The sequence below is a fragment of the Enhydra lutris genome, unplaced genomic scaffold, assembly GCF_002288905.1.
Source record: "Enhydra lutris kenyoni isolate GAN:26980312 unplaced genomic scaffold, ASM228890v2 scaffoldscaffold58, whole genome shotgun sequence".
Taxonomy (NCBI): domain Eukaryota; kingdom Metazoa; phylum Chordata; class Mammalia; order Carnivora; family Mustelidae; genus Enhydra; species Enhydra lutris.
In genome coordinates, this window is record NW_019154142.1 from 2,338,245 (window position 1) to 2,354,957 (window position 16,713).

The window sequence follows — 16,713 nt, forward strand, 5'->3', positions numbered from 1 at the left end:
TAAAAATCCACGTTTGGGGCACGTGACTGGCTCAGCTGGTAGAGAATGTGACTTGATCTGGGAGTTGTGAGGTCAAGCCTCACGCTGGGCGTAGAGCTCACTTTTAAAAAAATAATAAATAAAAGTAGTTACCTTCTTTCTTTAAAAATAAATAAACCCCATGTTTTATGATCATAATGACTTGAACTTTTTGTTTCTTGTTTCTGTTGTATTTTCACGTAGAGATTTCTCTCCTCTATATATCTTCTAGCTACCAGTTTCTGTATATACTCTCTCATTTAAATCAGAACACAGCTATAGGAATACATTTAAGAAAAAACTTGTCGGTGTCCCAGATGATGAGCCTTATCTTTCTGTAATTTTAAACTCTTTTACTTGTACATGGCATTCTCTTTCCTATAGGGCTTTTGTCTAGTTGTATTAACTTCTTACTTTAAACTTCCGAGTCTACCCTGTCTTGCCTTTCAGCCGGGGCCGTGAAGTTAAATCGACAACAAACTGATATGGCCGTTAACTGGGCTGGAGGGTTACACCATGCTAAGAAGTCAGAAGCATCGGGATTCTGTTACGTTAATGATATTGTACTTGCCATCCTTGAATTACTAAAGTAAGTTAATTTATGTTGATATTTTTCTTATGAAAAAGTTTTAATTAAAACCATAGAAATCTGTAACTTCTCAAAAATATCAAGGCAACATTGTAGGTTAAAAATAGTTCAGAGATGAGCCTTCTTCATTACAAACCATTGTAGAAATACAGGACATTTCCCCATTCCTTGGATTAATAATGAGAAATGCATATACATGTTTAAAACTCCCATTAAATATCCTTTTAAAAAAGACCAAAAATAGTTCGGAGATTTAGATTTTGAGTTACAGTTTCAACTAATGAAAGATGACAGGACCCTGAAAGTTTATGTTCTAACATTTTATAAGTTTTAACTTTTGAAGGCAAAAATTTGAAACCTTGTGTTAAAGGAGATTTGTTCATGGAATGAGTCTAGCTAATTGCCTAGTTTCCACATGGAATGAGGCTTTGTTCTCTACTAATGGATATAATTACCTCTAAATAACTAAAGGAATTAGAGGTAAAGTTATCCTTGACTGCAGTTTGAGATATCCATAGAGGGACTTAAAAATTTGGAAATTTACAGGGTTTTTTTTTTTTGTTTGTTTTTCTTTTTTTTTTTTAACCATGTTCAGTTGTAACATGTCTTAGCAGATGCCACTTCAGATTATAGTGAATTAAGTTTTTTCTCAGTTTCAAAATGTTCTTGCCTGTAGTAATTCCATGCACACTGTTTATAGAGTCTGCTTTTTCAGTCATTTAAAATTTGGTATTGACTCCTCAGATAAAGAACTAAAATGTTTCATTTAACTCATTCACAGCCAAGGAAAACCACTTGAAATTATTTGCCTTGGTTTTTAATTCCCTGTTGATTTTGGTTCTTGTGTCTTCATCTCTGGGCAGTGATTTTGCTTACATGCTTATAGCCTTAAACAGGTTTTAATTTAATTTGTATAGACAGATTTCTTTAACTGGTATGAACAGTCATAATTTAATTGACTGTTGATAAGCCACTTATAAACAAACCACTTGGTTGACTAACAGCTTTTTTTATTATTTTTGAGAAGAAAGACTATTATAATGAGATATTCTTGTTTTTTCCCCATAACTTTGCTGAATGGTGCTTTCCTGTGAGTTGAGAATATTCGAATGAGTGCTTAGTTTGATAATGTCAGATTATATTATTTTCTTGTAACGTAGTGGTGGTATCATTATATAAACACACAAAGCTCTGCCATTTAATTTAGTAACAAAATAATCCTCAGTTCACCATGCCATGAAAGTATGACATTCAAAGTTCATTTCATTTTCTCTGTTTTGACATGGGTATGTACTGGTAAAAAAAAAAAATGTCACAGTGTAGTGATATACATGATTCCTAAAATACATTTGAGCTATAATTGTATCACAATTTGTAGTGCTCCAGGCAGCACTAGGAAATGAGGAGAGTACCAGATGTGGTTTCTGTCACAACTACTCTACTTTGCAGTTGAAAGCACAAAAGAAGCCATAGATAATTTGTAAACAAATAAACATGGCCATGTTTCAGTAACACTTTATTTATGGACACTGAAATTTGCCATTCCCTTGTCACATATGAAATATTCTTGTTTTAATTTTATTTTTCAGTGGTTTAAAAGTATAAAAACTATTCTTAGCTCAAGGCTTTACAAAAAGACTTTGTTGGTCAGATTTGGGCTATAAAATAGATCACCAGCTATTGTTTTATAACACTGAAAATTTACTAGAGAGATGTTTTAAAGTAATAATCCTCTAAGTACAGTATAATCTTTAGTTGTTAATATATAGAAACATGTAGTATGTTTTTAAAACTTGGAGAATTGGGAAGATTTCCCAGGGAGAGTAAATACATTTTCTTACCTAGAGTGGGGCTAAAAGAAGGACTTAAAGATCTAAGGGCCAAACTTGTAACTTTAGATATTTGAATGATCTCTTAGGCTGGAAATAAAGTAAGAAAGGGGATAAACGTTCTGAAGTGCAAGAGCTCAAAAATGGGTTTTCTGAACCCATGGTGGTTCTTTCATCTTTTAAAACCTTTTAGAAACTTAAATGATGGCATTGTTTTCAGGTATCATCAGAGAGTCTTATATATTGATATTGATATCCATCATGGTGATGGTGTTGAAGAAGCTTTTTATACGACAGATCGTGTAATGACTGTATCATTCCATAAATATGGGGAATACTTTCCCGGAACAGGAGACTTAAGGGTAAGACTGAATTTCTGTCTGAATAAGTATTGTGATAAAAAAATTAGGAGAATGGAGGAAGCTAATAATCATATCTAAACTAATACTGTTCTTCAGTCATTCATTTGAAACTCGTATGCAGAATTGAGTCATTTTATATACTATGTAACATTTGCCAGAATTCACTTTTGTTGACTATAAGCAAAAATTTAGTGAGAACTGAGAGAACTTTCTCTTGCTCAGCCATAAATAATTTCTTTGGTTGAGTAATTATTTTTGAACATCCCTGAAGCACGAAGAAGTTTTCTAGATGTTTATTTGCATCTTTAAAACCTACTTGAAAGTAGCCAGCATTGCTGTTGACTGTAAAAATTGGGGGAAGAAAATAACTCTTTTTTTAGGTTCTTGCCCTCCTTCTATGATGAGTCTTGATTTAATAGGCCTAATTTTCATCTCTTTTTCCTTAGGCTTCTGAAATTTGTAGTCTATATCATTTGGAGAGAGAAAGAATACCGTAACTTATCCTGCCTGCCTGTTACATTAAGTGCATTTATTGCTTTTATACTTCTGTTATCTTCTTCAATTTAGTGCTTTTTTTAATCTTACGAATGTGAAAACCACTGGTCAAATCTTGATTGTACAAAGTTCCTGAAGCTTTTTGCTTTGCTGGTTTTTCTTAGACCAAACTACATGCATGTTGAAATTTAGTCATAAATTTAAATAGTCATTTTAAATTCAGCCTGGATTATATGGGGAATTTCTCTTATCATGGCATTCAGTATTAAGGTTATTTTTCGTATCTGTGGTATGTAGTTAGAGCTGTATGACAACCAAATGAAAAGTGGCCTTATTATATGTGAGTTTTTTTACTTGACCATAAGATGGTGCTCTTTCAGTAAGAGTTGTGATGGTAAAATCTTTTTGTACTTACAAATGGATGGAAGGTTAGTTGTTTATTTGAGTTTAAATTATGTGGCTTTTAAAATTGCAAATATATATTTTCAGTTCCATGCCTCTTAGCTCCTTCAGTGCCTTTCCCTCTTGGTCTTAACTTTACATACAGTGATTCTTAGTGTATGACTTTTAAACTAGCAGTTTCACTGGGAACATCCTGTCAGGCCTCTGGAACTGATTCTGCACTCTAACGTTTGAGAACCACTACTCTAAACCAGTAGAATTCCTTGGTCTACAGCCATTGTACTCAGTGGAAATTCAGCGAAGACTCTTCCTAGTTTTAAGCTTAAAGAAGGTCTCTTTTCACTATAATCCTAATTAATGTCAGAATTAGTAAAACGTGGCCTCTGTTTTCATTTCTGACAATATTCTTAGGATTGATTGAAGTTGTTAGAAAGTATTGGAGAATAGGTGTTTTTTTAAAGATTTCAGAATGACTTTGAATTTCTCTTTTACTCACTAAAGATTTTACACTTATTGTGTGAAATGTCATCATAATAATTTCCCTTTGGTTATTATAAAGGAGTCCCCAAAATTTTGTAAGGAAATCAACATCAGTCATTATGCATGGAGTTATATTTGGAATTTCATAAAACTTTTGTATATCTTTGATGTTAATTTAATAAACATTCCTTTTTTTTTTTTTTAAAGATTTTACTTATTTATTTGACAGAGATCACAAGTAGGCAGTGAGGCAGGCAGAGAGAGAGAGGGGAGGAAGCAGGTTCCCCTCAGAGCAGAGAGCCTGATGCGGGGCTTGATCCCAGGACCCTGGGATCACGACCTGAGCCAAAGGCAGAGGCTTAACCCACTGAGCCACCCAGGAGCCCCTAAGCATTCCCTTTTCTGCCTGCCAGTTCATTCGAAATTAGAAAAGAAAGCTACTTCAAGTTTAGGTCATTGTTAAAACTGCTTGGCTTTATTAGAGCAAGAGTCTAAGGGAAAAAAGGGTATGATAAAAGTAGCAGTTAAGAGTAAGAACTAGAAGGGATAAATCTGGGTGCAACAAGGGCAGCAGCTGAGGGGTCAGCTTTTGGCTGGAGTTGAGAGGTGCTGATCAGCTTTCCGTATTCTGAAATCTTAATGTCAAAGTATATTCCACATTTAGTTTTTAGAGCAGGATTTTAGGGATTCACCATGCTTTAGTTTACCCACATCTGAATGGTTTGTATTTAGGTATATATAAACATTTAGATTTCTTCAGGAAAAAATGTTGGGGAAGATAAATTAATTCCACTTTTTCTTCATTGGAAGTTGGATCATGGAAACTCTAATATTGAAGGATAAACTGTGCTTTTTTAAAATGAATCAAACTCAGATTGTTATATGAGAGTTAAAGGGAGACTTGTATAAAAGCAGTAGTCGTTCTAAAGATTCCGTGTATACTGAGACATAATTTAAAACACATTAAGAATCGGTTACCACCAGTTCTTTGGTGTTGCAGTTAAAGAACTATTTTGTCGCAATTTTTGTGCTATACCATTTCTTCTAGGAATTATGTGTGTGTGCTCTCAGGTACATTTACACACATCCATCTACACATGCATAATAAATAATACAAATGGTATATGTAGTGTGTGGGTATATATATATTTTTTAAGTGTATATCTTGCTGAACCCAGCTCTCAGTTTCTTTTGCTGCTTTGAGAAGTGTTAATGCCTAGAGTGGTTTTAATTCAACAAGTAGAAACAAAATTTATTTCAAGCCCAATTAAAGAGCAGGTTTTGGTGCTTTAATCTGCAGTTGTCAAAACTTGAGGGAAGTTGGAGCTTTTCTTTCATCATAAATAAACTTAGACCAGAGCGTGAGCCACAAGAAGGATTCTGCATTATAGAGACAATTATCCTGCATGATTCTTTTGCTCAGAGTATTTATTTTCTGCAGTTTTACTCGTAACGTTGTCTTACATATTCTGTTCATGATTTATTTCTTGGTCTAATGTGTAATATTGCCTTTAATTGTTAAATTTCTTTCTCCCCAAAATAGCTATTACAGATTGATTGGAATTGGTTCTCTTTAGCTTAATAAAACAATCCATGAATAATGGAATTTACACTTGCTCCTGTATTTAAATTAAAAGATGAATTCAGAATTGGATATTGTTGCCTAGTTTTTTAATCTTTTAAAAAACTTCCTTAATAAGCATGTCAGGCATTTTTACTATGAAACAGTTTCTAAGAGCTGTTTAATTGTGTATTTTAGGATATTGGTGCAGGAAAAGGCAAATACTACGCTGTCAATTTTCCAATGAGAGACGGTATAGATGATGAGTCCTATGGGCAGATATTTAAGCCTGTAAGTATTTTTATTTTCAAACTCAAAATGGAGTTTTGTGAAATAATTTTGCAGGTATTAACATCTGTTGTCTTGTACGTAGATTATCTCAAAGGTGATGGAGATGTATCAGCCCAGTGCTGTGGTGCTGCAGTGCGGCGCGGACTCGCTGTCCGGTGATAGGCTTGGTTGCTTCAATCTCACAGTCAAAGGTACGTGTTTAATGGTGATAGTCCCAGGAACGGGTGTCTTTTTTGTTTTCCTCTCTGAGAACTTCCCATTAAAGTTAATCATTATAATTTTTTGCCTCTACTATATTAACACAGAATCACACGTTTTGTATTTTTCATTGGCTTTTGCCAGATGTATATATGCATTTGGAATGCCGTTTCAGCTCATTTGGGTTTTTGGTGGTGGTGGCAGACTCGCACGGGAAGAGTGTCCCAAAGCCCCTTGCAGGCCCAGCCAAGGCAGCCGTTTTCATTGTTTTTTGTTGCTCCTTTGGGTGTTTCTCTTTCTCCAAATAACATGCAAACTAACTTTGTTTTATTTTTGTTTTTATTTTATTTTTAATCTCTGCTCCCAGCGTATAGGGCTCAAACTCAAAACCCTGAGATCAAGAGTTGCGTGTTTCTCAGGGCGTCTGTCTGGCTCAGGAGGTTGAGCGTGTGACTTTCGATTTCAGCTCAGGTCGTGATCTCAGTCCTGGGACGGAGCCCTGCGCTGGGCTCTGTACTCAGCACGGACTCTGCTTGAGATTCTCCTCCTCCCCCAGTTCGTGTTCTCTCTCAAATAAATAAATAAAATCTTCAAAAAAAAAAAAAAAAAAAGTTGGCATGCTCCTTCAACTGAGCCAGCCAGGTGTCCCAAACTTTGTTACTTTCAATTTTCGCTTTGTATATTCAGTTCCTGTCATGGAAGAAGAGGGATTTAGCTCTTTTTCACCACTTTGTCCCCAGTACTTGAGTACATCCTTCCGGTATCTTCATTTTTATAGCTTAAATCTGGTAATTATACTAGAATTTTGGTGTGGCATTCAGTGTTTACAGCGTCATCAACATTAAAGCACTTTTCAGCTTATCAGATCTCTTATTGTATAACTTGTTTTTCTTGCCTCATTTTTATTAATTTTTTTTAAATTTTTTATAAACATATTTTTCTTGCCTCATTTCTAGTTTTCTCTTTACTCATTATTAAATCACCAGTATCCAGATAGCTTCAAATGTTCAGTTGCATCAAGTATTCCATCATTTTTACCTTTTTGAAGAATAACCTTCTGCGCTGTTACTGTTTGGACGAGTATCTCCTATAGACTTGGTGGGAAAAGCGCTCTTCGTTTCTCTTTTATATGCCTCCCCTCCCCCATGGCTCTTTCCTCTGTCTTCCTCTAAATTTTTGTCTTATTTTGTTAGAGCGCATTCTCAGGTAGCTTTCTGAGAAAAGATGTGTGGGGGATTGGGAGGATAGCACCAAAACTTAAATTTGATCCATTGTTGAAATTAACATGCAACGTAAGTCCAGATCAAAGTGAAAGTTCACCGTCATGGAATGAACTTCTAGGGTGTAAGAATAAATCCTAAATTTTATTTAATAAGTTCTTAAAATTTATTATATGGGGATAGTAATGATGAATATTGTACATGATTTTGTAGTTGTTTTCCTTCTGAATCTTCAGTTGACAAATGGATGTTCTTGCATTGAATTGCCTCTTAAGATGTGAAGAATTCTCAAACAGCTTTTTAAAAATGACTTGGCTTAAGTGGAATTAAATACCTAAATCTAGATATTAAAGTCTTTTATTTAATGTTATGATTGCTTCTATACCAGTTAGCTTTAGAATTAATGGTACAATCTGTTCTACTTTTATTAGGTTGATCCATACAAACTTGATTGCCCCTTTTCTTGGTAGGTCAATAGTGGTCAAATAGCAGTTTCATATTGTTGAACTTAATGTGTTGATAACCATCTGTTCGCTTCAAAATGGATATGATCTTCCTGATGTACAAAAGGGATATTAACAGTCCGTTTTCATGTCCTAGCACTTCGAAAATGCTTTGTTTTCATGCTTAAAAGTTTTAACATTCATAATCGTAAACTGTAGTATTTTACTTTTATAGTAATTTACATTTCTGCTGTTAGAATTTCAGTTATATAAAGCGCTAAGGATATTTTCAATCCCAGTTCTTAAACTTGATTCTAAGTTTTCTCCATTGCCAGCTTCAATTTAGATTTCTCAGGTCTTTTAAAGTCCGTTAACCTCTTGTCCATCTCTTTTCTACCTTACTTTATGTTGTTACTGTGTGTTCTCTGCCATTCTTCATTTTTTATAGGTTTTGGTTTTATCCCTTAAAAAATACTATGAGTCATTTTTATCAGGTTTTAAGGAGAAGGAAAAGTCTTTTTGTTTAGCCAGCTAGCTGTCTTTACTCAGAAGTCTATGAGTTAACTTTTTATTTTGTCTTTAAAAATACTAAAGTGTGGGGCACCTGGGTGGCTCAGTCGTTAAGCATCTGCCTTTGGCTCAGGTCATGATCCCAGGGCCCTGGAATTGAGCCCCACATCGGGCTCTCCGCTTGGCAGGAAGCCTGCTTCTCCCTCTCCAACTCCCCCTGCTTGAGTCTCTCTTCCTGTCAAATAAATAAATTTTTTAAAAAATCTTAAAAAAAAAAATAAAAATACTAAAGTGGTTTTTTTAATCTATTATAAGAAGCTCATGTTTTTCTAGTAGCAGTAATAGAAATTGGGTTATGAATTTTATATTGCAACCGTTGAATACTCAATGGAAATGCTCACAAATATACAATTACATGAAAAAAATCATTAAATCTTACTAAGAAGGAATTGCCATGAAATACTTGAAAAACTATCTTTGGATAATGGAGTTTTAAACAGTTTCTTCTTTGTACTTTTTTTAATTTTTTCCAAATATTCTTCAGTAAGCATGGATTTCTTCTATAATTGAAGGGTGTTTTTCTTTAAAGATTGGTTTGTATGCCTGAATGATAGATACATCATTAATACTGGTGACTAACTTAAAACTAATTATTAAACAATTACATTTATCCAAAGAAAATATTTTGTTTTTATATTAGGTTTACTTTCCATTTAAATTTCTACACATAGATATTTGTTGAAGTATTTTTTAATAGCAATAGAGAGTAATTTTATAATCTTAAATAAGTTAAGAAAATTATTCATAGTACTGCTACCTGAAGATAACTTACAGTTAAACTTTGTTGTATAGCTTTTCATGATTTGTCTGCATTATGTTTATATGGAAAAGTGGTAAAATTTAGATTGTTCATGGGGTTTTTTTTTCTTTTTAAGATTTTATTTATTTATTTGACAGAGAGAGATCACAGGCAGAGAGGCAGGCAGAGAGAGCGGAAGGGAAGCAGGCTCCCCGCTGAGCAGAGAGCCTGATGATGCGGGACCCGATCCGAGGACCCTGAGACCATGACCCAAGCCGAAGGCAGAGGTTTAACCCACTGAGCCACCCAGGCACCCCGTTCATGGTTCTTTAAAGATTTTATTTATTTACTTGGCTGGGAGAGGGAGAACCAGGCTTCCCGCTGAACAGGGAGCTGATGCGGGGCTCGATCCCAGGACCCCGGGGTCATGACCCCGAGCTGAAGGCAGAGGCTTAACAATTCAGCCACCCAGGCGCCCTATGATTGTTCATGTTTCATTGTAACCTTTTCTTCCCCATGTAATGTCACATCAGTGTAGACTCTTCATACCACATAATGTCTTCCTATGTTAATAAAAATAGGTGTTCTATTCATATTTCTTACGTTAATTTAGTTCTATAATTCACTTTTCTGTTAGGGACACTTGTTAAAATAGCCACTTATAGCTTACTGTGTTCTATATATCACTGTGTGAAAGATATTTAAATAAAAATTTTGGACTAGAAATTTCTTGAAATTTTTACATACTCTTTAAATACTTAGAAAAGCCATTTTGGTTGAGTAAAACTTGTTGTTTGCATCCATTATCTTTTTAAAACTTACTTGTCAAACTGTCAGAATATTTAGATTTGTTGTTACCCAAATCTTTTTTTGGTCTCAGGTCATGCTAAATGTGTAGAAGTTGTGAAAACTTTTAATTTACCATTACTGATGCTTGGGGGAGGTGGATACACAATTCGTAATGTTGCTCGGTGTTGGACTTACGAGACTGCAGTTGCCCTCGATTGTGAGATTCCCAATGGTAAGTAGTCATATTGTGATGTCTGTATGGTACAAAACTGTCAGTGTATATAAATGGACAGATGAATGATTAGAGTCGATTCCAAACCATGTAAGTAGGAGAGCGGTCACTCTTAAAAGTTTTCTTAGGGACTGTTTCACAGCTTGAATCTGGATTTTGTGCATGGGTTTGTGTGAAATTGAGCTTTTAATATGTTGCTTTATTTCATTGTTTTTAATAGAATTGCCATATAATGATTACTTTGAGTATTTTGGCCCGGACTTCAAACTGCATATTAGTCCTTCAAACATGACAAACCAGAACACTCCAGAATATATGGAAAAGATAAAGTAAGAGATCATTGAATTGATGTGATGAACTTTTTATTTTTATTTTCATTTTTATATATCAGATACTTCCTTTGTCTTTTTCAAAAGCATTTGAAACCTTAAGATCACTGGTTATTTTTTTCTGAGATAATGAAAATGTATGTGCTTCATAGCTCAAAAATACTTCCATTTTCTTTTAAAATGGATTTTTAAATTTCTAAGGGCACTGTAAATTGTATACTTTCTTGCCTTACTTGAAAGTGAAATTTTCCTTTTCAAAACATTTTGATAAACTTTAACTCCAAGAGCAAAGTGTTTAGAGGGCTATTGTACACAGACCCAAGTTTGTGTCCTCTCTCTGAGACACAACTAGGTCTGTGACATTTGGCATGTTACTTTGCCTTTAGGCTTACATTTTCTCATCATTGAAATGAGGGATGAAATAGTACCTATGTTGAAAATTTTGAGTATTAGGTGAGTTAATGATAGTCTGTGAAGTATCTTGCTTTTATGTTATTATTTTAACTCAATGGTTAAGTCAGATAAATGATGAAATTTTTGCTTAATGTTTCCTCTTACATTTAAGAGAAACTTGAAAAATGAATTTTGTCTAACAAATACGCATATGTAATTTAGACAGCGTTTATTTGAAAATTTACGCATGTTACCTCATGCACCTGGCGTCCAGATGCAAGCTATTCCAGAAGATGCTGTTCATGAAGACAGTGGAGATGAAGATGGAGAAGACCCAGACAAGAGAATTTCCAGTAAGATGATGCCTTGATGTGTACTGTTACATTCTTCTGATTTGTGAAAAATAGCACTACAAATTAAAGGTTTTGGTGGTCCAAGAATTTCACTATGGGTCACGTTCCATGAGGACACTATTATTGTTGTCCTTTTTTCCCATTTTTAATCTTACATAGATTTGACTTTGTTTTGTTTTGTTTTGTTGTTAAGAGAGAGAGCACAAGCAGGGGGAGCTGTAGGCAGAGGGAGAGGGAGAAGCAGGCTCCTCACAGAGCAGGGAGCCTAATGCGGGGTTCAATCCCAGGATCCTGGGATCATGACCTGATCCAGAGACAGACACTTAACCGACTGAGCCACCCAGGCACCCCTCTTGTATCTTAAAGCCTCATTTGAGTGTCAGTGTTTTTAGTTCCTGTGACTCTATATATACAATCAAGGCGCACCTAGGTTCCTCAGTCGGTTAAGCGTCTGACTCTTGATAATGGCTCAGGTCATGATTTCAGGGTCATGAGATCGAGCCCCACATTGGACCCTGCACTGGTATTTGGGAATGAATTGGAAAATTATGCCATTTATCCAAATGAGAATGAGTTCAGTAACATTAAGCACCTTCTGTTTGATTCTCTTGTCTCTCATTCCACTAATATTGGTTGCTAGAGTTGTAGCATAATATGGTATATGTTGTGGTGTAGACCTTCTAACATACTTGGTATTAATGATATTTTTAATGTTACTGTCTACATCTCCTTTTAGCTCTGAAATAAATGGTCACTCTTTAGATAAAGATAGTATCCCCCCCTCCTATTAGTAAAACATAGTTTTTCCCTCCAAATTTTTTTTGGTGAGCTCCCCAAGTGTTTTTCATGTTTCTTTGAATTACTTCTTCCTAGATCAAATCTAAATTTTCATTACTGAACAAACCATGCATTTAGTTCTAATCTTAGGATTATTAAGCATCTGTTACCCTGTACTTTGAGATGTGGAAATTGGTTGGCACATTTGTATATGACTGTGTTACAACAATTATAAAACCTGTGACTGACTGCCTTGTCAACTTTCATTAACATTTTTATATAATCAGTTAGAGCATCAGACAAACGAATAGCTTGTGATGAAGAATTCTCAGATTCTGAGGATGAAGGAGAAGGAGGACGTAGAAATGTGGCTGATCATAAGAAAGGAGCAAAGAAAGCTAGAATTGAAGAAGACAAGAAAGAAACAGAGGACAAAAAAGCAGGTCAGATTTATTTTTCGGTAAAAGTACTTTAATTGTAAGTTTTTAAAATGAGCTTCACTGCAATTTTTTAATGAAATCCTGAAGTCAATTGTGCAAGTATTAAAGGGTGATTATGACTTTTTTCCATGTGGTAAAGGGGCTTACCTTACCTGCTCTGTTAATGTTACTAGTCACATTTGCTCTTACAGTATAGGAAACCTTACTGCCTCTCGCTGACACAGGCGTAGAGCAGCAGACGTCACACTGTGGTACAGACCGGGTAAAGACAAAGTGGTGACCCATGCATTGGTCGTCCCTGAGCAGAGCTCAGATTCTAAGATCGTTTTTAACCACCTAACATTTATTTGATAGGAATAAGACACACAAAAAGAGTTATCCTTAGACCAGTTTCAACATTGTGAAAAAAACTGAGAGAGAGTACACTTTGCTCAGAAATTTGATGAAAATATGATGAAAACATAAAAACTCTGAGGAAAGATAGGAGGGTGGAAGCTGGGTTGGAGGGGGAGGTAGAATACTTTGATGCCATAACTTAAAAATGCCGGTAGCTTATCTTTTGACGAAATGATGCCTTAGGCAGTAAATTTACTACCAGAATCTCTTATCTCTTATCTCAGTTCCCAGAGTACTTATACATACCTTGGTCATTTTATTTAACATATAATGCCTCATAATAGGATTTTATGTACTTCCATGCTAGGTTGAGCTGCTCGTGACTAGGGAACACAGTAACTTAAATATGTTCTTAACATTGGTGCGTTCCTTGACGGAATGGATACCAGATACCTGATACCTGTATACAAGTAATGGTGATGAACTTGAGTTTTAGTTGACTGTTAATTTTGACCCTATTGCATGTGGAAAACTGATAGACATACTTGGCCAGCATCCTTTTCCTTATATCTGTCAACACTGAAGTTACATGAGTAAGCTGCCTGTCATGTTCTTTCTTTTTTCTTTTCTTTTTTTTTTTAACTAGAGAGGTTAGATTCCCCAGCACATCTGACACTTGCGGTTCGATTCTTTTACTCGTGATTCACTCCTCTGTAGGCTACCTACCATTCTCTAACTTTCAAAACTAACTTTGAATGTATCACAATGATGGCTCCAGTCTGCTCTTACGTACCGACTGACATCCAGAAATTCCACTTACGTTTGAGGTAAGGAGGGCTTAGCTTTAGCTGTATTGTTTTTCTAGCATTTTTCATTCTTTCACCATCAGTACATACTATTGTCACTTTTGAAGTTTCTTCTCATTTTAAAAGTCTTTAGCTTTTTTGTGCTTTTTCCCCTCAAATGGGAAAGCACCTTCACTAGGGTGCTTCTTGTCTTCATTGTGCTTCTAGCTAAAAATGAGAGTATCTTTTGATTTGGCTTAATGACCTTGTAGTGGATTAATCTCTTAGTGTTTGGTTCCTCAAAACTTTTACTGCTGATAATGATAATTTTTAAAAATTTGCTTTATGGTGGGGCGCTTCTTATAAGGTCTTCCATTTGTTTTAGATTGCCTTGTCTTACATATAAAGAAATATTACTACAGAAAACTTTTAAAATCTGTAAATCAAAACCTAAAGTTGGGGCTATTTCTTTTTTCTTCCTCCACTTCCTAGTTCCATTTTGGTACTTTGAATTACTAAGTTTACATATCTCAAGTTAAGGCAGTAGTCCAAAAAAAGTCATGGTATCCTTATTGTCACACACGTTTGTATTGTTAGAGCAGTCCCCTGAAATGTCTGTGTAGCATGCTTACTAACAATGTTTTATAATCAGGTATCTTTATTGTCAGGTCATTGCTTCAGAACTTTGGTTCATATCCTGCTTTGAAGAAATTCAGCACATTTGGGCTAATTTGTTTTAGTAGTCTTGAGTTTGTAGTGTTAATATTACTCTTTTATTGATTTTGATTAGAATTGTAAAGTTTCAGGACATACAGTGAGGGTTAAAAGTGAATGGTGGAAGCAGTAGGATTTAGCCTCTACTGTGCCTCTGAGCTTATCTTACCTACTTCTCCTGTCTTCTCACAGTACGTTGTTCCCAGTGATCCTTCAGTTCTTCCTCCTAATCTGTTTATTCTGTCTTGGGGCGTCTGGGTGGTTCAGTCTCTGTTGAGCTCTGCCTTTGGCTTAGGTCATGATTCCAGGATCTCCAAATGCTTCCCTCCCTCTGTCTTTCTCTCTCTCTCATGAATAAATAAATAAAATCTTTTTAAAAAATTCTTTCTTGCCTCAAAGTCCTTTTAAGTTTTCCTTCTGTTCAGGATGCTTAATCCCTTTTCCCACGCGAAAGCTATTCATTTTTAGGACACCTCTCAGATGTCTCTCTCTGTAATAGCCTTTCCCAGCCTCCCTCAGTGCTGTGCCTATGTCTGTAGGCTGAACTTCTCCACAGCACAAGCCCAGCTGTAATACTGCAGTCTGAGTGAAACAGAACTTCAAAAGGGCAGGACCTGGGTTGTTACATTGACCCTTGAACCTAGCAAAGCTTCTGTAGTTACTGAATTCATGAATACTGTTTGTATATGACAGCTTTTTATATTGTAAGGAAAGTATATTTTTAGATGTATATATTTTGTATTTTAAAATAGGCTTTAAACTCTTCCCAATTTTTGTTTTTAGATGTTAAGGAAGAAGATAAATCTAAGGACAATAGTGGTGAAAAAACAGATACCAAAGGGTAAATTATATTCCTTATCTAGTGATTTTTATATACTATAAAAATAATAAATACCTTTACTTTGGGTGTGTATTTTGGGAAGTGCTGGACTGAACTTGCTTGAGAGCATCAGTAAGTTGTATGAGGCACTCTAAATGTTCGTCCATATTTGTGGATAAGGTAATCTATGCCATCTTAACCATCCAGTTTATTTGTTCATCTCTTACTTATGTAGCTTGCCTTAAAAAATGATAAAGACTATAATAATACTGTATAACTCAACATAAATTAGTTTGTACTCTTGTACGTAATGTATTTGAGACCTTTTGCTAGTAACTTCATGTGATCTTTTCATGGTTCTTTTAATTTCCATATATGAAATTTTTTAGTGTTGTGAGGTAGATAAATTTAAACATGGGGCTAGCATAACATAATTCATAATGCAATTATGTTTAGCAAAATCATAATTGAGGTTTTTATAATCATAAAGCATGTAAATACTTGACCATGTATAATTTTGTGCCAGCCTCTATAGGATAACTTGGAATAGATTCTAAAAATCACTGGAAAGATTAAGGGAGTCAGTACCCCAAAAACAAGGCATTATCATGTGTTTCTGGGCATGACCCTATAGAACCCTAATATTCTATGTTACCTCTTTTAACAGAGCCAAATCAGAACAGCTCAGCAACCCTTGAATTTGAGTGTCTCACCAATTTCAGATACCATAAAAGAGAAAATATTGGGAAGAAAAATTTTTTCTTTTGGAAGACTTCTGGCTTCATTTTATACTACTTTGGCATGGACTGTATTTATTTTCAAAATGGCTTTTTTTTTTTGTTTTGTTTTCATTTTTCTTGGCAAGTTTTATTGTGAGTTTTCTAATTATGAAGCAAAATTTCTTTTCTCCACCATGCTTTATGTGATAGTATTTAAAATTGATGTGTTATTATGTCAAAAACTGATCTATTAAAGAAGTAATTGGCCTTTCTGAGCTGATTTTTTCCATCTTTTGTAATTATCTTTATTAAAAAATTGTACTTGGATTGTCTTTTGTCTGTTTATTACAACATGAAATCCTTTTTGGGGGGCTAAATACCATGACTTTCTGTACAATTAGGATACATTAGGAGTGAAAGATAACTGATTACAACTTCAAGGTTATCCATTTACTGTTCAGGAAAGAGTATTTTACAGTACTTCTTTCTTAATGCAATAGCAGTTCTGCTGTCTTGGTTTTTATAGTTTGGCCAGTCACCAGTGAAGATTGGCACCTCTTTATAGTAATTTATCTCTAAATTAATAATATAAGCTATGCGGTTGAAATCAGGAATTATATTTGAGCTGAACCAAAGATTCCCAAAAACTGGAAATGAAAATTCTGATTTGAAAGAAGAAATCCTAATCAGAGAGGGAAACTGTCTTCCATACTGAGCAGTATGTGACTTCGTTGCCAACCCCACTATGTACGAAGTAGAAAAGGAATTGTATGGTTGTGTTTGACCAGAATTTTCCTGTATTCATATTAACTCTGTCTAAAATAAAACC

General features: G+C 34.9%; 1 protein-coding gene across 5 annotated transcripts in view; it reads left to right on the forward strand.

The window, feature by feature from the left end:
• The window catches only part of LOC111158262 (histone deacetylase 2), a 29,534-nt gene extending 13,378 nt beyond the window's left edge, over positions 1 to 16,156 (forward strand). For 3 of the 5 annotated variants that reach the window (XM_022520184.1, XM_022520181.1, XM_022520180.1), the window contains 10 exons: positions 469 to 607; positions 2,657 to 2,798; positions 5,935 to 6,027; positions 6,110 to 6,218; positions 10,078 to 10,218; positions 10,439 to 10,547; positions 11,163 to 11,293; positions 12,358 to 12,513; positions 15,129 to 15,186; positions 15,833 to 16,156. In XM_022520184.1, the coding sequence (XP_022375892.1) occupies positions 469 to 607; positions 2,657 to 2,798; positions 5,935 to 6,027; positions 6,110 to 6,218; positions 10,078 to 10,218; positions 10,439 to 10,547; positions 11,163 to 11,293; positions 12,358 to 12,513; positions 15,129 to 15,186; positions 15,833 to 15,863 (1,109 nt within the window). In that variant the 3' untranslated portion in view covers positions 15,864 to 16,156. The remainder of the gene's footprint in view (positions 1 to 468; positions 608 to 2,656; positions 2,799 to 5,934; positions 6,028 to 6,109; positions 6,219 to 10,077; positions 10,219 to 10,438; positions 10,548 to 11,162; positions 11,294 to 12,357; positions 12,514 to 15,128; positions 15,187 to 15,832) is intronic. The other 2 variants (XM_022520183.1, XM_022520182.1) reach the window with 2 other exon arrangements.
• Positions 16,157 to 16,713: the final 557 nt, after the last annotated feature.